General features: G+C 44.1%; 1 protein-coding gene across 3 annotated transcripts in view; it reads right to left on the bottom strand.

Annotated features, from left to right (window-relative positions):
• Nucleotides 1-565: 565 nt before the first annotated feature.
• The window catches only part of USP7 (ubiquitin specific peptidase 7), a 76,165-nt gene continuing 53,231 nt past the window's right edge, over nt 566-23,499 (bottom strand). For all 3 annotated transcript variants that reach the window (XM_039478060.2, XM_074381626.1, XM_010339196.3), the window contains 24 exons: nt 23,000-23,054; nt 21,932-22,012; nt 21,737-21,827; nt 17,972-18,054; nt 15,587-15,696; nt 13,383-13,539; nt 12,163-12,307; nt 11,749-11,879; nt 10,652-10,786; nt 10,075-10,176; nt 9,776-9,881; nt 8,852-8,944; nt 8,700-8,767; nt 8,254-8,354; nt 7,320-7,473; nt 6,822-6,889; nt 6,231-6,339; nt 6,060-6,137; nt 4,659-4,759; nt 3,134-3,233; nt 2,765-2,884; nt 2,515-2,586; nt 2,279-2,369; nt 566-1,896 (listed from right to left, as the gene is read on the bottom strand). In XM_039478060.2, the coding sequence (XP_039333994.1) occupies nt 1,790-1,896; nt 2,279-2,369; nt 2,515-2,586; nt 2,765-2,884; nt 3,134-3,233; nt 4,659-4,759; nt 6,060-6,137; nt 6,231-6,339; nt 6,822-6,889; nt 7,320-7,473; nt 8,254-8,354; nt 8,700-8,767; nt 8,852-8,944; nt 9,776-9,881; nt 10,075-10,176; nt 10,652-10,786; nt 11,749-11,879; nt 12,163-12,307; nt 13,383-13,539; nt 15,587-15,696; nt 17,972-18,054; nt 21,737-21,827; nt 21,932-22,012; nt 23,000-23,054 (2,458 nt within the window). In that variant the 3' untranslated portion in view covers nt 566-1,789. The remainder of the gene's footprint in view (nt 1,897-2,278; nt 2,370-2,514; nt 2,587-2,764; nt 2,885-3,133; nt 3,234-4,658; nt 4,760-6,059; nt 6,138-6,230; nt 6,340-6,821; nt 6,890-7,319; nt 7,474-8,253; nt 8,355-8,699; nt 8,768-8,851; nt 8,945-9,775; nt 9,882-10,074; nt 10,177-10,651; nt 10,787-11,748; nt 11,880-12,162; nt 12,308-13,382; nt 13,540-15,586; nt 15,697-17,971; nt 18,055-21,736; nt 21,828-21,931; nt 22,013-22,999; nt 23,055-23,499) is intronic.

Below are 23,499 nucleotides of genomic sequence, written 5' to 3'. Positions count from 1 at the left end.
AAAACAAAACAAGACACCTTAATGTTCATTCAAAGACAAACCCACAGCGAAGGGCTCCCACCCCCACCCCTGCTCTAACTCCTCTTTCTTGGGGAGGAAGGAGGGAAGGGCCAGGTCCCCAGGGGCCCTTCCTCCCTGCTTTCTATCACAGCGGTAACAAGGCAGCTCTCAGAGCAGAAGGCACACACACTGCAGTGGAAGTTGAGAAAGGAAGTCACTCCAAAGTACACACTGGCCCAGAGACCAGGAAACCGTGCCACAGAGCTGGGCGGCAAGGCCAAGGGGACGTTCGAGGACCATGCCCAGGACAGCACCTGCTGCCCCCAGAGGGGCCTCGTGACATGTCAGGTTACATCTCCAGTCACCTTCCTTGTACACAGTTCCCTCCTGGAAAACCTTTAAGAGCAAATGTGACTAGAGGGGGAAAAAAAAGACCCTGTCCCGCCCCCAAACGGAATGACAGAAAAGTACATCTCAGTAAAACCTCGTTACAGATGCCAAGGTTTCCCAGGCCCGTTTCCAGGGAAAGTCGAAATCTTCCTCCACTTCCACGTCACTCACTGAATTATAATTTTTATAGAAAATTTTATTCAACATACAACATTTTCCAGCAAAAAGGCAATATACAGGAAGAGTTGGTGAACACTGCTCCCACAGAAACAACCCAAAAAATACCGGAAAAGGATGAAAAATAAGAGTGATTTGCTGATTCTATTTTACTGCACTCAAAACTAGACACGCAGCTGGCATTAGCTCCAAAATAAAAGGAAACGGGGCTGGGACTGAAATAAAACTACACACAATGAGTATCAACATCAGTGAAATTCACTTGCAGACTCACCCAACAAAAAGGAACCTCCTCCCAGTGGCAAATTGTACATGTTCATTCATTAAATATACAATTTCATTTTTCCTTTTTTTCATTTTTAACTTTTGTACAAAGTCAACAGCTTACTAACCACTAGTGAGCATGCCCTCTTGCTAAAAGGCTTTTTTGTCTGTTCCACTTAAACGAAATTCTATTTATAATTCTTTCACCTGTTCATATGAACTGTTGAGATCATTAAGTCTGCCGAGGCAGCATAGTAAACCTTAATTGTATTTAACAATGTTCTCAATTTAATAAAAAGACCCCCACAATGTCTGTCCGGACTGTATTCAGTGCATCCACTTTGCAAAGGGGCTGCAGACAGTAGTGGCTGACGAAGTGAGACGAGTTTATTAAAAAGCCCCCAGGCAGCTGGAGGAGGAGAACCCGAGGAAGGGCCGACAATGCACACAATGAAGGGAAGAGCGCTATTTATTAGGTTGTGAGTTTCTCTGTTTTGCCTTTACAGATGCACAAAAGGTCACTGGAAGTATAACTGAAGGAAGTAGGTCAGACGAGCCTAAACACAAGACTTTCTAGCTGCGGGGCTGGTGCACGGGACCCCAGGAAGGCAGCCGGGCCACTCGTGCCTACTAGGGACAGCCCAGAGACCTTGAGCCGGGGACCCGCAATCCACTAAACCTCTTCTCCCCCATTGCGCTGACAGTTGCCTTGCACTGTGGTTACCATAAAATAACTCTCATTGGCATCCAAGCTTTATAAAAACACCTTCATTTTGCTCAAAAAGGGCAGTCAATAGATACAGAGAAGCCAAACTGAACAGCCTCAATAAAATAAAATTAACACCAGGAACGATCCTCTTGCTGAAGACTTCCGCTAGAGGGCACGTGCACCAAAGTTCTAGGCTGTTAAGGGGCCACACAACGCACCATCCTCGCCTTGAACACACCAGCTTGGAAATCAGTTATGGATTTTAATGGCCTTTTCAAGGTAAGTGTAGCGACTCCTCTTTGGGGCTTTGTTGAAGTGGTCGAGCCCTAGCCAAGGCCGAGGATGAGACATGTTACCTGGTGGGGACGAAGAAAACAAGTGAGGCCAGAGAGCAGCCCTGCAACCTCTCGGGGGTGGAAGCCAGGACCTGAGCTGCACGCCCACCTGGAGCTAAGGAGGCCCACACCCTGACTGCACCTCAGAGCCATTGCCCTCATAACCCTGAGTCTCAATCACCCTGAACACACGTCCAAGTGTCTCTCCTTGAAGAACTCACCAATTACAAAGGTGTAAGGATCTGTTAAGAACTTGCAGGTTAGGAAATGCTATGGCTCCTGGCTCCACAGGTCACCCAGTGGAGAGAGACGAGCTGGCACTTGACCCTGGGGTGGGCCCCTCCCAGTCCCAGACCACTTCGCCTTCAGAACCCACACCAGCCCCCAAGGGGAGGACCCTTACCGGGCTGTGGCTCAAAGTCTTTCAAATTTACTTCATACTCATCTTCATTTATGTACTGGTGTCGGCCCATCATTACAATTGCAAATTTAAACTAAAAGAAAAAAAATTAAAGCTCCTCCGTTATTTCTGTGTATCAGCAAAACTCTCATCTCTGGCAAAAAAAAGCCTAGGCTGCAGTGCCAGGCAAGACTTGAGCCCGCAGCCCACAAAGCTCCCAGGACGCCCCAGCTGCACACCTTCTCGAACTCCTTCTCCTGGATGTCCAGCAGGCTCTGGATTCGCTTCATCACTTCTCGAAAATGCTCGCCCTGGAACGGCAAAGGATACACATGCTCACATGGTCACTCCTGGCATCCCTGGGGCCATGTCACGTGGCACCTGCCAAAACCAATGCCCAGCCCCAGCAGGAGCACGGATTCGGCAACAGCAGCCGTTCAAAAGCTCCAGGTTTTGATGCCAGCCACTCCACCAACCACAACGTCATACCTGGTGTATCCTCAGCAAAAATGGGATTCCGAACGTTCCGAAGACCTCTTTGTGAAAATGTGCCACTGTGACAAGCATCTCATTCTCTTTGTCTATGTCCACCTGGTCCAAAGGGATTTCCTGGGGACACAGACAACAGACACAGTTCTGTAAGCGCAAGTGACATGGTCAAAGCGTCCACGTCTAAATTCTCATACTACCAGAGGGTAGAGCCTGTTTAGGACTAATTTCTGTGCACAAACGCTCTAAGTCCACTCCTGGAATCATATACCTTAATTACTGGAACATAAACACAGACTCAGCTACTTGTACAATTTACTGTGACATTTAAGTATACAACAGACAGGGCTCAGTGTTGGGGACAGTCACCTCTATTCGAAACGTCCGGCTCGTTGCAGGAGATAAACATTCTAATAGTTCATCTTCTTGATGGACACCAATGATTTTGTAGCTTACAATTTCTAGCAGCCTGAACAGAGAGGGAAAAAAAATGGGGCAAAGTGAAGTATATTCGCTTAAAAAGAAAATGATTAACACAGATGGTTTTCTAGAAAGAAAGTTACAAGATGCTTATTCTCCCCCCACCCCCCCACCCCCCAACCCGAGACAAAGTCTTACTCTGTCACAGAGGCTGGAGTGCAATGGTCTTGGCTCACTGCAACCTCCACCTCCTGGGTTTCCAGCGATTCTCCCGTCTCAGCCTCCCTAGAAGCTGGGACTACAGGCGCCTGTCACTACTCCCGGCTAATTTTTTGTATTTTTAGTAGAGATGGGGTTTCACCATGTTGGTCAGGCTGGACTAAAACTCCTGACCTTGTGATCCGCCCACCTCGGCCTCCCAAAGTGCTGGGATTACAGGTGTGAGCCACCGCACCCGGCCTTTTTTTCTCCCCCAAAAAGGATCTGAAATATCAGAAATAGGGAATGGGGGCCAAGCAAGCAGAGGGGGTCCCCTTGAAGCACAAGATTCAAGGGCCCAGCTGAACACAGTGGAAGTGGCCACATTTGAGCACAAAGATGTACAGACTGGGCCTCCGAAAATTGCGTAAACCTTTCCCACAAGGAATCCAGAGTCGGCTGATTGAGACATTTTCCTCATTTACTCTTATTAGATTACAGATGAAGGTCTCAATGTTTAATAATTGTTTTATTAGAAGTAAAGAAAACAATTTGGTAACCAAATGGCCCCAAAGGCCATTTGTCCTCCAAGAGACTGCAGGGCAAAGTAGAAAATCATGCCCATCTCTCTGATATAAACAATCATCTCTCTGACATAAACAACCAATTTAGGAACTTCTTTCTACAGCCCGAATGCTGCCTAGAGGGATCAGAAGTAACCTGATCTGTCAAAAACAAAATCAAGAGTCACCTTTGCCAGGTGCGGTGGTTCACGCCTATAATCCCAGCACTTTGGGAGGCTGAGGCGGGCAGATCACCTGAGGTCAGGAGTTCGAGACCAGCCTGACCAATACGGTGAAACCCAATCTTAAAAAAAAAAAAAAAAAAGTCACCCTTTCCAGTTTCAATTCATCATTCAAATGGAATCATATCCTTCCTCTGTTTGGCTTTTCTACGGGAATGTCACCTTTTTACTACAGCTACTGTTATCAGAAGATACGAGGGGAAGGAGGAGAAACATGGCTTAAGTGTAAAACACGCATAAACCCTGTACCACACCAGCTTGATGGTTACCCTTCAGACTTGAACAACTGGAGCAACACTGATCTGTGCTGAGATTCTGTGCAACAGTCTTTGCAACTTGGGGCGCACCCGACTTAGTCTGGCAATGATGCACATGGATCCTGGCTGGGCAATTTTCACCAACGCAACTGCAGAGGTCGGCATGACTGCTATCCTTGCTAACCATCCACATTTGGGCTCAAAAAATACTTGCCTAAGTTTCCCTGACGCCTTCTCCCCAAGCTCCACGGCCTTTTTACATTCTTCTAACAGGTCCCGGACACACCCATGCTTGTCTGGATATAGTGTTATTTCCTAAGTAATGAAAAGATAAAATAAGTGCTTTCAAGAAAGCCGAAAAGGCCTTCTACCACAAAGGAAGAGAGAAGAAAGTTGCATCACTCTTCTCAACTGTCCCCAGCTGGCCCCCATATTTGTGTTCTCATTTCCACCCCAACTCCCTCATCTGTAAATTCACTCACAGGGAAGACACTGGCCGTAAACTAGAATCAACCAAATACTGACAAGAGGTTAACAAAGGTGGCCTTCATGCAAAGAGCTTGTCATTTACAGAGAACACTTTCTCAGGAAATGATCCCCGGAAGGGTCACCCAAGAGCCTCTACAATTCTCAGCACAATGAGAAAAGAACGCTGGTCCAGATACAAGACCAGAGGCTGCCTTTGGGCTTTCAGGGAGCTCAATTCTACAAAGGTGAGACTATTTATGTCTCAAATTTTCCCTCAATGCTGGTAGAGCTAGAAAGGGTGAGAGATCTGGCATCCAAATAGGTACACAGACTTTTCTGAAGAGCCACCTAATGCCTGTAATGCCAACACGTTGGGAGGCTGAGGCAAAAGGATGCCTGAGCCCTGGAGCTCAAGACCAGTCTGGGCAATATATCAAGACCCCGTCTCTAAAAAAAAAGAAAAGGAAAAAGAAAAGGAAAAGAAAAAAATTTTTATATATACATACACACATATATAAAAATAAGCCAAGTGTGGTGGCATACAACTGTAATCCCAGCTACTTGGGAGGCTGAGGCAGGAGGATCATGTGAGCCCAGGAGGTCGAAGCTGTCGTGGACTGTGATAGTGTCAGTGCACTCCAGCCTGAACGACAAGAACGAGACCCTGCCTCAAAACAACAACAACAACAACAACAAAACCCACCTAAAATGTGGCTGGCTGTGTATTCTGTTTGGAGCAAGCATGGGACACTGGAGCCGCCTGCACTAGCAGTCTGGAGAGGAAGCCCATGCCTGCTCCATTCACAGGCCAGCTGGGCTCACTGAGACCAGGTTGAGGCAGGAAGAGTCGGAGAAGGATCCTCCCCCTAGGCCAAGTGGCAATGCATAAACGTCACAGTGGGACCTGGGAGGGAAGGGCTGGTTGCTGAACAGTCCCTTAGCTCAACATGTGATGCAGCCCAAAGGCCTCAGGAGGTCTTGCCAGGAAGCAATAGAGACTCTGGCCCAGGCCACTCCCAGTCCTCGGCATGTGCTATTGTTTACAGAGTTTTCTTCTGTTGTCTTAGTTTTCAACGTCTGGGGATAGGTAGAAACAATAAGCAAGTTCCAATAAAAATGAAAATTCATACTATTCAAAAAAACTTACCTCTTCCCTAAACTGGCTGTTTAACCATATACATTTAAAACTTCGCCTGTTCTCAAAGTCTGTGATTTTCATCTTAAGCTATTAAGAAAAGAAAGATTCATGTCAGATACCGTCACCAAAAACCCAAGTCGTCTCTTTATTACCCATAGTTACATTAATTTGGACTCATACCTGCTGATAGTAAAGTTTCTTAGGTTGTCTAGGCTTGAAGAATTGTAGAAGATCTCTTAAAGTACCTTCATAATTATGTCTAAGAGGATTACCTGGGCCATCCCTATAACTACACAAGAAAACAGCATATAAATAAATGACTTGTTTATTTGCCTAAAAACACATATCTGTGAGTGAGCGTAAAAGCAAACCCCTGGCCTTACACCTGGACTTCAAATTTGGACCTAGCATGGGGTTTAACCTAATAGTCCTATTTCCCGAGAACTAAGTCCCACTCACTGTCACACTTGAACACTCCCTACAATAGTGACAAAAACACACAGCAGCCTGGCAAGACTGACCAGCTGGACACATGGGAGATGCACTGAGGATGTATCTAAAGTCAGTCTGGCTTTGGATGAGGCTGTCAATTATTTTAACATATCAGAGTAATGTGGTCAAGCTGTGAGTGGTGACAATTCTGAAACTAAGCAAGAAATGGCATGTCAGGTGAAATGGCGAGCTAATTATTAAAATTAGTTCCAAGATGTTTCAATGAACTGCAGAAAGCATGCAGTAAAGACCAAACAAGTGTCCGTACGTGTGACTTACCCTTGAGACTTGAAAAACTGGAGCAACATTGGATCTGTGTTGAGCCTCTGTGCAACTGTCTTTGCAACCTGGGACACAGAAAAGGAAGGTTCACATTTTGGGGAAAAAATGGAAACTTGCTCATAAACTCCATGATTAATTACTTAAAATGTGCTATGAGCAGCCTGAATTTAAATTCCCTAGAAATTTATTCAACAGGAATAAACTATATTCCTTAATATATCACCATGGGAGTAGCATATCGGATGAAGATAACTTTGAAAAGGCTTTTCACTGTTAATGGTGAGGTCTACAGTTATTTATTTTCTGATGACGATTATTCTAGCTCCCATGGCAATATCAGCCTGAATTCACTTCAGTGGGAGATTTCCTCGGGCAATGGGATCACAACCCCTTCTGAACCAAAACCATGAGACAGCTTCTTCAATAAGCATTTTTAAAAAGAAATTGGTCTTTCTGGAGTGGAATCTTAAGAGGAAAGGAGCATTTATTAAATACCTGAAAATAATTCATTCTATTTGATAACGTAACCACAAATCCAGGATCATTAGGGATTGTTTTATCACAGAAAATGACATCAACGCGGTGGTAGAGATCTCGGAAATATTCCTTTGCGGTGGGTAATTCACTGTTATCATTTTCAGGGTCATCCCTGGTGGGGGGAGAAAGTTTGCAGTCTGAATCAAAGTCCATGGCAGGGAGTAGCTGGTAAAAATGGCATCATCTTTTACACAACAGTGACACCAACAGGCTCTCTTGCAAGATAAACTCAGGTTGCCCTTTGAAGGGGCCAGGCATCTGCCTGAGCTCCCTCTGTGAGCAAGGCAAGTATGCATTGGGATCCACTGAGCCAGGCACAACCTGGCGGATTGACACTCTCATCCCAGTACAAAACAAAACTCCCTGAGGTAACACCACCTTCGCCTCCTCTATTAGGAGCAGATTTGTACGCAGTGTCTTGTCCACAGGCCAGCCAGGTGGTGGAGCCTAGTCTCTGACTGTCAGCCAGTCAATTAGGGTTTTCACGTGCCATCAAGCCTCTTTCAGATACTGAGTGTTTAAGACCAAAGACTGGCTGGTTTACATGAAGGCAGATTGAAATTAATTACCCAAGTAGGTACATTCTAAGGAGTTTCAATTTCATAGATTTTAGGGGAGGGAAAGCATCTGGTCCCACCCTGCTAACAGCTGCGACGTGCACTTCAGACATTTTAAGGAATTGAGAAGAGCTTTATGAGATGATCATGTTCACCACACCTAACTCCAAAACCCAGAGAAAGCCTGTCAACAGAGTTACATTCAAAACATAACAAAACAGAACAAAACATGGTTCAGGATCTAGGTACAAGTGATTCTTGGTTCTACAACTTAAAAAAAAAAAAAAAATCCTGAAATTAGTACAAAGCAATACAATCCTTCACAAAGTACCTACTTCTGAAATACTATGATGTCACCATCCATTAGTTCATCAAGGGCTTTATCAAGAGAAACGTCATAATCCTGAATTCTCTCTGTTAAATTCGGTTTAACTTCCTATAGTGGAAGATATAAAATGGTTACATTGCAAAGTCTGTCTAACATTTAATATGGCCAGATAGTCTTCCATGTTCTTAAGTATTTTCTTTACACCCAAGTCTCTTCACGTTGTAAGTTAAAATGTTAATGGCAAAAGCTAAATAAATCCACAAATATGTAATAATCACTGATTTTATAAAACAGGTAAAAAATTACAAATCTAAAAATGTCATTCTCAAGATCATCTGAGGCCCTGAGTTAGCCGGCAGACCTAACGCAGTTAACAAATTTGAGGTAAAAACAAGCCAAACCCTCCAGAAACAAATAGGAATAACTGATTATGGAAAAATAAACCATCCAAACCTCATAGAGGATAAGGCTAGTATCTTGAATAAATCCTGCTCTGTCACACATAACTGGGAGCAAGTCACCTAGGAGAAAGAAGATATTTCAAATATATAGCTGTAATGTACAAAGCAAAATCAACTCAGGAGCTAAGTGCATGAAGGACTTACGTATTTTACAGGATATTGGTGTGTAGATATGCCCACAGTAATTCAAACTCCTCGTTTTGGGATCATACATCTTCAAAAATAACATTACATCATCTACAAGATTAACAAACAAGACCCAAACACTCAGTACAATGCTTTAAAAAAAAAAAAAAAAAAAGAAAGAAAAGAAAACCAGTAAGCTGAGTAGCCTAGTGACAAATGAAATGACAGCTTAAGGTACCTAAAAAGTTGTATCAGATGAGGCTTATTCACAAAGCTGAGGCTATAACCACAGAGTGAGTTTCCAAACATCAAACCCATGGAAACCCACTACATTTAGGCAGTCAAGATGGTATCGAGTGCAGCAAACTTAGAATTCCTAGTTCTGAGACGTGGCACTGACTGGCTGGAATAGTGTTGCCACGGGAAGACTGCTCATGGTCTTGTGCCTTTGCCAGAAGTAACCACTCACAGCAATAAACATCTGTCATTTTATAGCAAGGGTCAGCAAATCTGACCCACCTGTTTGTTGATAAAGCAGTAATGGAAGACAGACAGCCCATTCGTTTACATATTCTTTGTGGCCACCTTGGTACAGACCAAATGGCCTGAAACGCCTGAGATACTGCCTATTTGGCCCCCGACAGACAACAGTTTTGCAACCCTGCTCTTTACGATCTGACCAATGCGATTAGCACAGCACAGTGGCTGAGACCGAAGACAGAACGGGACGGCCCCACGAGGCTGCTACTGTCTCCAGGCCTCAAAGGAAACTCGCAGCCAAGTCACTCTTATTTGACTTCATCGGGAAGTCTAGTGAGCATCTGTGGAACAGATCAACAGATCTTTCTGCAAGGGAAGAAGGCTTAACCCTGTGTTTAGAACAACAATCCAGGATCCAACGCTACTGCTCTAAGTGCAGGCAGGCGTCTCGTGGGCACTTACGATCTTTATCAAACTTGGGTAAGGTCGCTCCACTAGCAGCCAGCTCGGGATCGACTGTTTCCAGGAATATTGTCCAAGGGTTTTCATTATCACTGAGCTCAATCATCTATTTCCAAAAGAGACGCTGATTTTAGAAGAGTCTAATGACTTAGGTGACAGAGTGAAAAACTACAGTCAAGTACTGAAGAAAACGTCCAATTCTAGTTAAGTAGACCAAAAGGGAAACAAGTTGCACTAACTGCAGAGGACTAACGCCTTCTGCACGGTTCCAAACCAGATACCCTATTAACAATATTTACTGTTTTATTGCCGTCGGCTTCGTTATCTAACATTGCTGGTCGTTTTGTTCCATTACTCCTTGCTTGCATGGGCCATAATCGAATTTGATCTTGTGGAAATCCCTGGGGAAAAAAAAAAAAAATTAAGAATAGATTAAAATAAAAACAAGCTCATATTTTAGTCTTCTGCATTGCACACCTCCCACCATCCCCCACACACATTTGGTCAATGTAAAGACTGAATGTAACAAAAAGAATTCTAATTCTTTCCCGGTTGATTTGGACAAACTGTGACCTATGCTTCAGGATCAAGTGTCCATTTTGCAAAAATACAGAGGAGGCAGGGGTGCGGGAAGTAAGGTGGGAGATGAGGAAGAGGTGGAAACGAGTCTGTGAAATCCTGTGCTGGAGTCAGCTCAGTGGTTTTCTTGCACTCCTTTCTCAGGCAGGAAATGCTGCTGGGTCACACTTCTCACTGTTAGCCAGTGGGTGGACACAGCACCTACCCCCCTAAAGGAAGCTTGTCTTTTCTAGTGACAGAGAAATAAGGTGGACCTTGGAAGCCAGGGTGAGGAATGTCAACAGGACTGGCACGCACCATGGTCTGAGAGAGGTTCTGAACAAACTCGGCAAGCGAGGAGTTCTTCAATACTTTGAATACAGTGTATTTCACTTTTTCTTCATCGTACATGTCATTTCCTTGGTGGCCACAAAACTGGTCCTCTGCGACTATCTGAAAATATGTATGAAACAGAGAAGACTTTACAGCTGACAAAAAATGAGTCCACACACAACAAACTTAAATACTAAAATCTAAAAACCCATTAATTGTTCCAAAGAAATTTCTTCAGAAAACCAATGAAGAAAAATAGCGTAAAATGAGCAAAACCTAAATCAGGTATTTGTTTAAAAAAAAAAAAAAGAAAAAGAAAGAAAAGAAAAGAAAAGAAAAAAGCTGTGGGCCAGGCATGGTGGCTCATGCCGGTAATCCTAGCACTTTAGGAGACAAAGGTGGGCAGATCACCTGACGTCAGGAGTTGGAGACCAGCCTGACCAACATGAAGAAACCTCATCTCTACTAAAAACACAAAAATGCCCGGGTGTGGTGGTGCATGCCTGTAATCCCAGCGACTCGGGAGGCTGAGGCAGGATAATAGCTCGAACCCAGGAGGTGGAGGTTGCACTGGGCCGAGATTAGGCCATTGCACTCCAACCTGGGCAACAAGAGCGAAACTATGAAACTCTATCTCAGGAGGGAGGAGGGAGGAGGGAGGAGGGAGGAGGAAGACCAAAGAAGGAAAAAAGGAGGCTGTGTTTCACTGCAATAACTCACCTATAAACTAGACCTAGCTAGACAGCCAAATGCGAGATGACCCCCTCCTATTCTCCAACCCCATCAGTACTTTTTGAAGCAACACACAGCCTAACATGCACACTTGATCACAACTCTGATGGCCTGACTTCGGCCCCCCAGGGCTTTACTCCTGAACAGGCCCTGCTTGCCACCAACAGGGCCCGGTGTTACAAATACTCAGGCAGCTGCCCAGAGCAGCTCGGGGCACAATAGTCCCAGTTGGTTTATCAGGAACTACTCTGGCACTGAGATCAATCTCAGGCGACAAGTGGAGCAGCTTCTCTCTGGGCAGTTGCCCTGCTGTGCGGCGACCCAAGGGTCTCAGAGGGGCAGGGACTGACCTGCACTTGCATATAGAGATGGGCTTCCTGCCGCTCCTTCCGCTTCTGAGCCTCGATCCTTTTCTCTTCTTGCAATCGCTCCACCAACTGCTGAGGAATATCATGGTCGGTGACCGCCTGTAAAACTTCACCTGCAGGACAAAGGCACCCTCTTTGATCTCTACAGATAGACTCTCTCCTCCTTAGAAGCTCTTGATTCCAGGTCATTAATAAAATCATCTATTAAAGTGAAATTACTTGGTACCATGAGTCTGCATCAAAACGTGCAAACCCAATCCCGCTTGTTTCTGGATTGCTGTGAATACAGTGGAACTAGCCGAAAATGTGTTTGGACAGAAAAGGATGCTGGGGATTCCTGGTACAATTGTCCAAAGTCACCACAGTAAAAACAGAACAAAGGTGAACGCTACTCACTCAGTTTTGATTCCCTGATATAGACTAACATGTAAGCATTAGTGCAGTGTCGGACAGACAGGTCGTCATCATGACCGCCATAATTGTGCTCAATTGCTTCCTCTTTAGTACACCTTGACACCACGTCGTCATCAAATTTACACCACTGCAAGGAAAGCAACACACATTAGCAGAAGCACCCAGCACCAAAAGGCAGTGATGCTCTAAAACATGTGAACTTCTAGGTATGCCTCTAGCTGAAAAAATATACTTGTGTATACATACACATGCACACAACCTGATGGTGTGCTAGGGAGGCAGAGCCTCAAGCACCGGCTCATAAAATTCAGTAGGACCTTCCTCTTGCCCATTCAACATTCTGTGGGCACTACTACTATTCACCCAATAGCAAATTCTGTAATTTACTCAAGTAGTCCATTTTCCACTTAGATTCAATCTACTGACATTACCAACTCTTTATAGAATCAAAAAGGCCATACTGAGCACACCAGAGAGTTCAAATTTTATGTTTTAGTTATAAAATTAAATGGGTTGTTTTGTCCTATCCCATGGCATTTACGGAATCAAGTAAGGGCCAAAGTGAAGTTTACATGGTATGTCCCTAACAGTTATCTTCCCATCTGTGTTGTGGACGGGGCCGTATTAAATAGCGACAAATGCTGCTGTTACAGGCACTCTTCACTGTTCTCTCATGATGCAGGGTCCCTCTGTCAAATTCCCTTGGCAGGAGCTGGCTGCTGACCCTATGGTCTTGAAGGTAGATTCAGAGACCCTCATCTGCCAAATGATATGGCGCCCTCTATACTCCCAAGGGTGGTGGTGAAGCCTGCATGAGGGATCGCCGCAAAAGGAAACAAGGGAAGACCAGGCGGCATGCAGAGGGACAGGCAATCAGCTGGCCTCCTAGACTCCGCCGGTGTCCTGAATAATCGCCCCACGAGCATTCAGAAGCAAAATACACATGTCTCATATGAGATGTAGTGGATTCTGTAGGGCCCAACATTGGTTACTAACAAAAAGCAGCACAAATGCCGATTAGCATTTACCTTCAAACCTGAGCAATTAAATGGACAGGAAAACAGCACTTAGCAGCCAGAGAATACACAGATCCATCAGGGGTCCCTGACAAGGTCCCCAGTAGGAACCAGAACAGGCTGAAGCAGAGATTCAGTAGTAACTTTCTAATGAGCTCACATTCAGCCCTGGGTCCCAGCACTTACTTTGCCATCCCCTTTGGGGTTCAGGTAAACCACATAATGTCCACCATGATTATCTCCACTATGAACCAGGACTGCATGAAGAATATAATTTGCAGGGTCCTTGGGATCTGTTTTTTGCAAAAATTCATCAAGTGGTAACTGCTCTGGGAATTCAAACCTATTGGAAAACATTTTTTTTTTTAAATTCAGCATTAATTTACACATAAAATACCACTTTACAGAAAGTAAGGCCATTTAATATATCAGCTCATCTTTAATGGGATAAGCATGAATTGCCTTGGGAAGGCCTATAACTACATGACATAATCCCTACTTGACAGAAATAATTATTCCTAGGCAATGTATTAAATACAAACAATGAATACTTAAGGGTGAGGGGAATTCCAAACATATCAAAAAATGACTCTGAAGGTTGAGAATTTAAGACTACTAAAGGTTATCTGCAAACTGAGATACATGAAAAATCAAAATCAAAATCAAAAGTATTTCCCATGCTGAATACTGACTTACTATTAATATTCTACAGATGTCCTGAAATTAACTTAGTTTTAATTGGCTGTATAAAATTTGATTTACTTGACCAAATTTCACCATCAGGGTTGCAAAATCAACAGAGGCAGGAAGGCCAGTTAGATGGCAGGGGCTGGTCCCAAGCACAGCATGCTCACAGTCCCTGCAGCCTTCAGGAATGGTGGCCTCAAGTTGCCAAATCTTCTGATTCCTAAACGATGCCAAAATCTGAACACTTATATGAAATCTCACAATTTAAAAAAGGGTTGCCACTGGCTCCAATAAAAACAAAAACAAAGTGAGGACCCAAAGAAACACCAACAGGCTGGAATTGGTCTGAAGACTGCCAATTCTTAATTCTAGCTGAGACAGTGTCTGGCATATACCACAGTAAAGACTGTGATTGGGTGAGCAAAATCTCGGCTGGTGGCAAGTAACATGATTTGATTACAATCTCCCTCAAACCTGAAGGCTCAATGACCAACCTCTATTCCATACAAAGCTGGTGCTCAAACTAATCAGGACAAAAATACTGTATTTTAAATCAGATAAGGCAGCTCGCATTGTTGTCACTCCTGCATCTGGTATTTTGACCATCTTAAAAACTAATTGTGGCTGAGTGGGGTGGTTCGTGCCTGTAATCATAGCACTTTGGGAGGCTGAAGCCAGCACATCACTTGAGACCAGCCTGTCACTACTAAAAATACAAAAACTAGCCAGGTGTACTGGTGCACGCTTATAATCCCAGCTATCTGGAAGGCTGAGGCAGGAGAATCCCCCGAGTCCATGAGTTTAAGGCTGCAGTGAGCCATGATCATCCCACCGCACTGCAGCTTGGGCGACAGAGCAAGACTCCGTCTCAAAAACATAGTAAAACAAACAAAACAACAACAACAAAAACTACTTATAACTGGCATACAAACACCTGCTTTAGCATTCTTGAAAACTCTAGTATATTTGACACTAACAGAGAGATAATGAAATACTGAAAAATCCTATTTAAACAAATATACTAAAAGTCTCCTCTGGGCCGGGCATGGTGGCTCACGCCTGTCATCCCAGCACTTTGGGAGGCCAAGGCGGGTGGATCACAAGGTCAGGAGATCGAGACCGTCCTGGCCAACATGGTGAAACCCCATCTCTACTAAAAATACGAAAAAATTAGCTGGGCATTGCAGCGCACACCTGTAGTCCCAGCTACTCCGGAGACTGAGACAGGAGAATGGCTTGAACCTGGGAGGCCCCAAGCTGCAGGGAGCCGAGATTGTGCCACTGCCCTCCAGCCTGAGCCTGGACAACAGAGCAAGACTCAGTCTCAAAAAAAAAAAAAAAAAAAAGGCTCCTCTGAAATAACATTTACAATCCGGTCAAAATTAAATTAGAAATCCTGTGAATGCAAGATCTGTGAAGCAGAACAGCCCCATCCTTGTGGACTTAAATCAGCCACAGGAGAGAGCAGGGCTGGGACTGGGCAAAGCATCCCTGAGGGAAAATTGACTCGGCAGAGGTGGCCTCTGAAACTTTACATAAAAACATTCCTTTAACACAGCTTCTCTTGGGACACAGAGGTAGAAGGGAAATCTAAATAAATCAGATGTGGGACTGAAACTATAAAGACTGAGGAAAGCACTGAGACTAACCCCCTAGATCAGCATGATGATGAAATCTTAACTTTACATCCCACTATAGTTTACCTATCATTGATCTTGATATTTTGGTCCGTCTGAGGGTCATACATAAATCTCATCAGTTGTAGATGTAACACTGGTGGCAATGTTAGGAATTTCACACCTTTCTCTGCTTCCTGAACACATTGAAAAATAAATGCAAATTCAGTTAGCTTCTTTCTACTTACTCCTTGAAGCAATCAATGAAAGCAAAAGCAGTTCATCAATATTGGAACATGTCTGGGGATTCTGGGGGACACAGGAAGGGAAGTTTAGGTATCCATTTAGGGCATCTTTGAAATGTTTTCTTTAGGTCTACTGATGGGTCTCTCTGTTACTTGAAATGCTCCATCAGCATGTCTGTGAGAGATTCTTTTATCTTGAATTATATTCTAACTTGATGCCCAGCAACAGGGGAAGAAGTGGTTAAGGAAATTTAGACACTCGTTTGCTGCTGTATTATTATATAGTCATTAAACAATGCAAATTATGGAGATCCACAGAAAAATTGTTAAATGGAAACGCAGAAAATTCTGCTTACAATTACACAAGATTAGGTATGCGCATGAAACACCCGAACAGAACAAGTAGCAAGGAACAAAGTGATGGGTTGGGAGGATTATAAGCTAACAGCTTCCTTTCCTTGAGCTCTCTGATGTCTGCCTAAGAAACCATATGTCACAGAGCACGCCCTTACTGCTATGGTTCAATCCTACTTCTAAGACAACGTTCTAATCCAGTGTCAGCAAGCCCCTTCCCCAGCCTACTGCCACCTCTGTGGGACAGGACACCCCAAATTCTCAACAAGCTTTCTCTGGGGACCCAGGACTCTACAGCTCTGGTGCAACTCTGTCTCTGCTCCATCTTGACCCGCTCTTTGTTTCTCACTAAAATCTCCACCATGGCCAGGCAGTCAGGGTGCCTCACTACACCAACTCACATCTCAATTTCCAATGCAGACCTTCCTTCTGGCTGGAAACCCTCCCGCCCAGTGGCCATCAAGAGACCTGGAGGAAGCGGGCCATGACAAGGCACACCCATAGGCTAAGGCTCTGTGGTGTACATGACCACGTTTATAAGACAGAGTTATCTCAGGAAAGACAAAAACAGACCTCAGGAGCCCACTCCACAGTGGAAAAGGGTCTGTTTTTAACACAACTTGAAATATTAAAAGAATGCTGTCCCTACCACTGTCCACTGAGGCTTTGACTCAAATACAAACTGCTCAACCAGACCCTAAAACATCCAGAATAGAGAAGAATAATTCTTGTGAGTAGACCAGAGTATTTTTCTTTTTTTTTTTTTTGAGATGGAGTCTTGCTCTTGTTACCCAGGCTGGAGTGCAATGGCGCGATCTCGGCTCACCGCAACCTCCGCCTCCTGGGTTCAGGCAATTCTCCTGCCTCAGCCTCCTGAGTAGCTGGGATTACAGGCACGCCCCACCATGCCCAGCTAATTTTTTCTATTTTTAATAGAGATGGGGTTTCACCATGTTGACCAGGATGGTCTCGATCTCTTGACCTTGTGATCCACCCGCCTCGGCCTCCCAAAGTGCTGGGATTACAGGCTTGAGCCATCGCGCCCGGCCAGAGTATTTTTTAAGCAAACCAAGTTGCCAAAGTTCTCATTAGAAAGTTCTGATCTACACCTCAGCTCCTCAGTCCAACCGGACTGACCTAGCAGAGGAGCACATTTGGAGCTGACTGCAAAACGGGTACATGGGCACCACAAACTATGAATTCCAGGCTTTGTAAGCACAGGTCAGCTTAAATTTTTAATTATAAATTAGTTGAGTCAATGAGTCAACCTTATGAGATTACAAAACAGACGCTGGATCACTGGATCCATGAGGACACTGCAGAGCCAACAGATCAGCAGCCAGGGACAGTCTCCTGCCCTCTATCCAAGCGGGGGCTAGCCAGTGGGTCACCCACCATGCTCACTGCTCTGTCAGATGCCCAGGGTCCTGGGGGCCAAAACCCTAGAGAACACATTCCTCATTCTAAAATCGTGATCCTCAGAAAACTAAATTCATTAAAAATGCATTTTAAAATAAGACAAAACAACCTAAACACAGTCCAACTCACTAAAAAATGCCACTTGTAACCAGGAGAAACTGAGGGAAAACTGGAGCAGTGACACCAGTAAGGTGAGGAACCGAACAGGGTAAAGAGAAGACTTCCTAAAACCCCATGAGACCCTCCGGCCTGCTTCTATGGGATAAACCAGCTGCACTCCCGTTTCCTAACATCCTCCTCTCCCTCCCCATTCAACTATCCAAGAAACAAAATCCGTTTATATTCGAAACACAAGAAACACATGGAAAGGCACAAATTTTTATTTAGCAATTAAAATAATTCAAAATAAAGAAGAAAGCTACAACAGGACATTAGCACAAAACACCCAACTTACCTGTAAGCCATGTTCCCCAGCGTCGTACTTATTGTCCCCATCAAGCTGTTCTACTGCCACATAATCCACAAATGATTCAAATACTTTAAAGAGAGAGAGAAAAGTCCATTGCTAAAGCTTCAATTATAATACAGCCAAACCAGGTGTAAGTCATTTAAACTGGGGTATTTAGGGATAGCAGAGAACATAAACAACAACGCTGATTAAGAACAGTAACCCAGCCGGGCGCGGCGCCTCAGCCTGTCATCCCAGCACTTCGGGAGGCTGAGGCGGGTGGATCACGAGGTCGAGAGATCGAGACCAACCTGGTCAACATGGTGAAACCCCGTCTCTACTAAAAATACAAAAAATCAGCTGGGCATGGTGGCACGTGCCTATAATCCCAGCTACTCAGGAGGCCGAGGCAGGAGAATTGCCTGAACCCAGGAGGCGGAGGTTGCGGTGAGCCGAGATCGCGCCATTGCACTCCAGCCTGGGTAACAAGAGCGAAACTCCGTCTCAAAAAAAAAAAAAGAACAGTAACTCTCCCCCTGTACCCAAAACTTTAAGTAAATGTGCCGTTAGCATCTCCGCTCATTGGTCAAAGGCTGTTAGTATCTTCCTTAAGGACATGAAAGTAACAACATGGAGGTATGAGTTAAGGTTTTAACAACTGTTATTTCACCAAAGTACATACTGTAAAGCTATAATTATGAAGGCAGCTTGGAATGGGCAGTGTGGACAACCCCTTGGTCTCAAAACCGAAGATGCACAAATGTGAATGGCTGGCTGATGTGGCAGAATGACATGGAAAACCTCGACTTCCTCAGAGATCAACATGGGGTGGGGTGGAAGTCAGCCCTGACATCTCCCCACCCCACCCTCTGCTTATTCCAGGTGGATTGTAGATAAATGGAAAAGGCAAAACAGTATCAGGTAACAGATTTTCATCGGATACAAAAAGCAAACACTGACACACTGCAATTCCCTAAAATAAAGAATGGTAATATTAAGAGTCCAAGGACAAGCCACAGGCTTAGGGACAAGCTCTCAATCCAACATGGAACGTGCATCCAGAGTGTACAGAGAGCTCCTCCTGGTCCACTCGTGAAGGAAAAACGCAACTGCTCAACACTGAAAACCGCTGTGGTCATGCTCCGGACAGCACGTGGTGCAGGACAGGGATCCCAAAAGAGACAAAGGAGAGCTCCGCGATGGGCTCAGCTCTGCTGAGAGTTTACAGGCTGCAGTCCAGGGAAGGCAAACCCAGACAGAGCACAGAAGTGAGAATCAGAGGAGCTCAAGGGAGCCAGAACCTGTGGGCACAGTAGCCTAAAGCAGAATGCTGCCCAAACAAGTGTACGTCTTAAGAAGCGCAGTTTCTCCTTACACTGTCAGTGAGAACTGATCAGTGAACTCGAGGAAATTACCTGGGGCAAAGCAAAGAACCAGCAAGAGGATCATGATTGCGGGGAACAACCTTCAGAGCTCATGACAGACTGGGAAGTCTATGTTCCCACCAGTCACGGTGGAAAAACCTCTGAAAGCCTGGGAGATTCAACTAACAACTCGAAGGATGTGGGGACAGGTTATCACTCCAGTAAAACCTGTTCTCCCATTCAGCAAGGCTTAAAAAAAAGCCTCAAAAGAAGCAAATGATTTCCAAGTCACTTACGTGTGCACGAGAGCAAAGGTTAGAAATATCCTACTGATAACACCCAGAACGATACAAACCACCATGCCTTCTTTTCAACAAAGCGATCACCAAGCATGCGGATAGGTGCAGGGGCTCACACCTGTAATCAAGCACTTTGGGAGGCCAAGGTGGCCAGATCGCCTGAAGTCAGGAGTTTGAGACCAGCCTGACCAACATGATGAAACCCCGTCTCTACAAAAAATGCAAATTAGCTGGGTGTAGTGGTGGGCACCTGTAATCCCAGCTACTCGGGAGGCTGAGGTAGGAGAACTGCTTGAACCCAGAAGACAAAGAGGCAAGATTATGCCACTGCACTCCAACCTGGGAGACAGAGCAAGACTACATTTCCCAAAAAAAAAAAAAAAAAAAAAAAAAAGAAGAAGAAGAAGAAAAAGAAAGGAAAAGAAGCTGGAACCCCTACCCATGATGAAGAGAACAATCTTTCAATAGAAACAGACCCAGAAATCTCACAGATGACAGAATTGGCAGACAAGAGCATTATCAACTATATTCCCTAAGTTGAAGAAAGCAAGAGGCATAGGGCAGGACATGGTCCCAGCACTTTGGGAGGCCGAGGCGGGCAGGTAACTTGAGCGTGGCAGCTCCGAGACTAGCCTGGCTTAACGCAGCAAGACCTTGTCTCCAAATAATTATAATTAATTGATAAATACACAGAAAAAAGGAGAGATAAAGATGTTTATTTAGAAAAATCCAAGTCAAACCTTTAAAAAAGAAAAAAGCCGGGCGCAGTGGCTCAAGCCTGTAATCCCAGCACTTTGGGAGGCCGAGGTGGGTGGATCACGAGGTCAAGAGATCGAGACCATCCTGGTCAACATGGTGAAACCCCGTCTCTACTAAAAATACAAAAAAAAATCAGCTCGGCATGGTGGCCCGTGTCTGTAATCCCAGCTACTCAGGAGGCTGAGGCAGGAGAATTGCCTGAACCCGGGAGGCAGAGGTTGCGGTGAGCCGAGATCGCGCCATTGCACTCCAGCCTGGGTAACAAGAGCGAAACTCCGTCTCAATAAATAAATAAATAAATAAATAAATAAATAAATAAATAAATAAAAGTTTCAAAATGAAACAACACCATGGATGGAATTCACAGCAAACTAGACGCCGCAGGCAATTAGTGAAGGTCAAGACAGAGCAACAGAAACTGCAGCACAAAACCCAGAGAAAGGAGACTGGGACATCTGGAGGCTGGGGGTGACCTCAGACAGTCGGGATCAAACAGCTGAAAACCAGAGAGGAGAAAACCTTAAAAGTACTGTATGTAGGGGGACTAAACTCAGTGGCTCATACCTGTAATCCCAGAATTTTGGGAGGCTGAGGTGGATGGACTATTTGAGGCCAGGAGCCCAAGACCAGCCTGGTCAACATGGTGAAACCCTATCACTACTGAAAATACAAAAATCAGCCGGACACGCTGGCAGGTGCCTGTAATCTCAGCTGCTTGGGAGATTCTCCTGCTAAGGCAGGAGAATCACTTGAACCCAGGAGGCAGACACTGCAGTGAGCCGAGATGGCGCCACTGCACCCCAGCCTGTACAGCAAAACAAGACTCTGTCTAAAAAACAGCAGCAAAATATACAAATACATCCTACTACAAGGTTCTATTTAAATAGATACTTAAAACATGCAAAGTTAACCTAGGAAGTTAGAAGCCCACGTGCTGGTTTCCTGTGAGGAGAGGGAGGTAGTGGCTGTGAAGGGCTGTTGGGGTGCTCGGCAACACTAGAGCTGGGTGTAAGGTGACAAGCCTGTGTTTACCCAGTGCGCTGTTTGCTTAAGATCTAAGCCAGGCATCCCCAAACTTTTTACTTTTTGCCGGTTCACTGTCCCTCAGACCATTGGAGGGCCGCCACATACTGTGCTCCTCTCACTGACCACCAATGAAAGAGGTGCCCCTTCCTGAAGTGCAGCGGGGGGCTAGATAAATGGCCTCACAGGGCCGCAGTTTGGGGACGCCTGACCTAAGCCATTCTCTGTGTCTAGACTATTAAACATCACTTAATTGTGTCACTGAAACATTAAACCACAATAGAAATCATCAAAAGCTCATGCCATTAGATACATACAACACTTACTATTTTTCTTTCCTTTGATACTTAGCTGGATATCATAATAATCTTCTCTTCTATCAGACCGATAGTCTACTTCTTTACATTGGATATAGGACTGCAAATAAGGAAAGTAAAAGTGGTTTTAAGTAGTAACATTCAAAAAATCCACATACTAAAACTTTCTTTTAAAATCGTCTTTTAGAACTGGTTGCCACATACCACCATTTTGCCACGGAATAATTTGGGTATGGTGCCCTCTACACAGGTGCCTTTCATCTTATTTTCCACATTATCAAGCAACTGGAAAAGAAATGTTTGGCCCTTTAAAAAACCTTTTTTATTATGCTTAAGTAATATACAGCAATTTTATAACTGACTAGAAATATAAATGTTCAAAGAAGTTGTAGACTATAAAAATATTATGACCTCTGGCATGCAATTATCAAAAACATATACAAAATCTTCTTTCTTGGTTGGATTTTTACAAACATCTCTACATGCAACAGTTGAGGTTAACCTTTTATACAGCCTTCGGAATAAATTAGTAATCTGTAGTGCCTTTAGAAGCATTTTTATATTCATTTTACCTCTGTGGAAAAGCATGTAAAATTGTTCACTAAACTTAACTCGTAATGGTCCACACCAAGAGATTAATGAGGTTGAGCCTGTCAACACGATTGACTGGTTTGTCCATGGATATTTAATGAACTGGATTCAATCCAGCTAGTGCTGCAAAAAAGAAAACACACCTTGCCCAGCCAATCACCTTGAATTGCCATGTCATGTTGTATGTGTGTTTTTATGTCTTTTGTCGTAACTGCAAGGAGGAGAATTTGCTACTGACTAGTGACGCCACAGGGAGAGTAATCACCACATACTAAGATCCGCTCGATGAGAACCTCGCTGCACAGGAGGGATCTGGACACTGGAGTAAGAACAGAAGTCACCACTCTACAGTGACTCAGGACCAATGGGACAGCCAATAAAGCCAGACTTTTGGTTCTTGGATTAATAACTCATGTATATACACCAATTTAAAAAATTAAAAGCCTACTCCCTGCTGGTATTAAAATTCAAGCTTTCTCAATTCACCTTCAAATCCCTATCCAAGTAATTCTTAGCAGTCTTTAATATTAAACTACAGAGGTGCTGCCTTTTTCTAGCCTAAGTCTGATGCTAAACAAAGATGGGCATTTTCTGAATTAGGTCTGAGGTTTTATTCAGTGAAAACTCTGACAGTGCTTCCATATATTCATTGTAAGAAATAAAGTATTGCTTGAAACTTACCACTCGACAAAGCTCCTGAACATCGTGTTGCATGAAGCTATCTAAAGTTTCCCACCTTTCAAAAATAAAACAGACATCTCCACTTAAATGTTCAACTTTCAAATGAGCAAATTAAAAGTAACTTAGACTGAAAAACTAAACTACATATCAGCCATTATTCTCAAATTCCTTTTCTGTGAAGATTATTTTTGGGAGTTATATTTCAAAGACAGATTTCCTGCTAGGGGATGTGGCATTTCCAAGAAAATGTAACAAATCTGAAAGCAATATAGGTTCTTGTGTTGAAAAGTAAAAACCTTAAGCCTTGAATTCTTGCTCAAGCAAAATTCTAAAACAAAGTGTCTACTTCCAAAGAGATAAAACAAAATACAATGATAAAAGCACTGACACCATTATATATTCAAGCCTCCCTAAATTAAGTGCCTATAGTACGATCTACTAACTTTTCTATTCTCTACTCACTTCTCCTTAAAAAAAGAACGGGGGGAGGTGTGTTAGAA

The sequence above is a fragment of the Saimiri boliviensis genome, chromosome 12 (genome assembly GCF_048565385.1).
Source record: "Saimiri boliviensis isolate mSaiBol1 chromosome 12, mSaiBol1.pri, whole genome shotgun sequence".
NCBI lineage: Eukaryota > Metazoa > Chordata > Mammalia > Primates > Cebidae > Saimiri > Saimiri boliviensis.
This window is presented reverse-complemented; position numbering and strand designations above follow the sequence as displayed.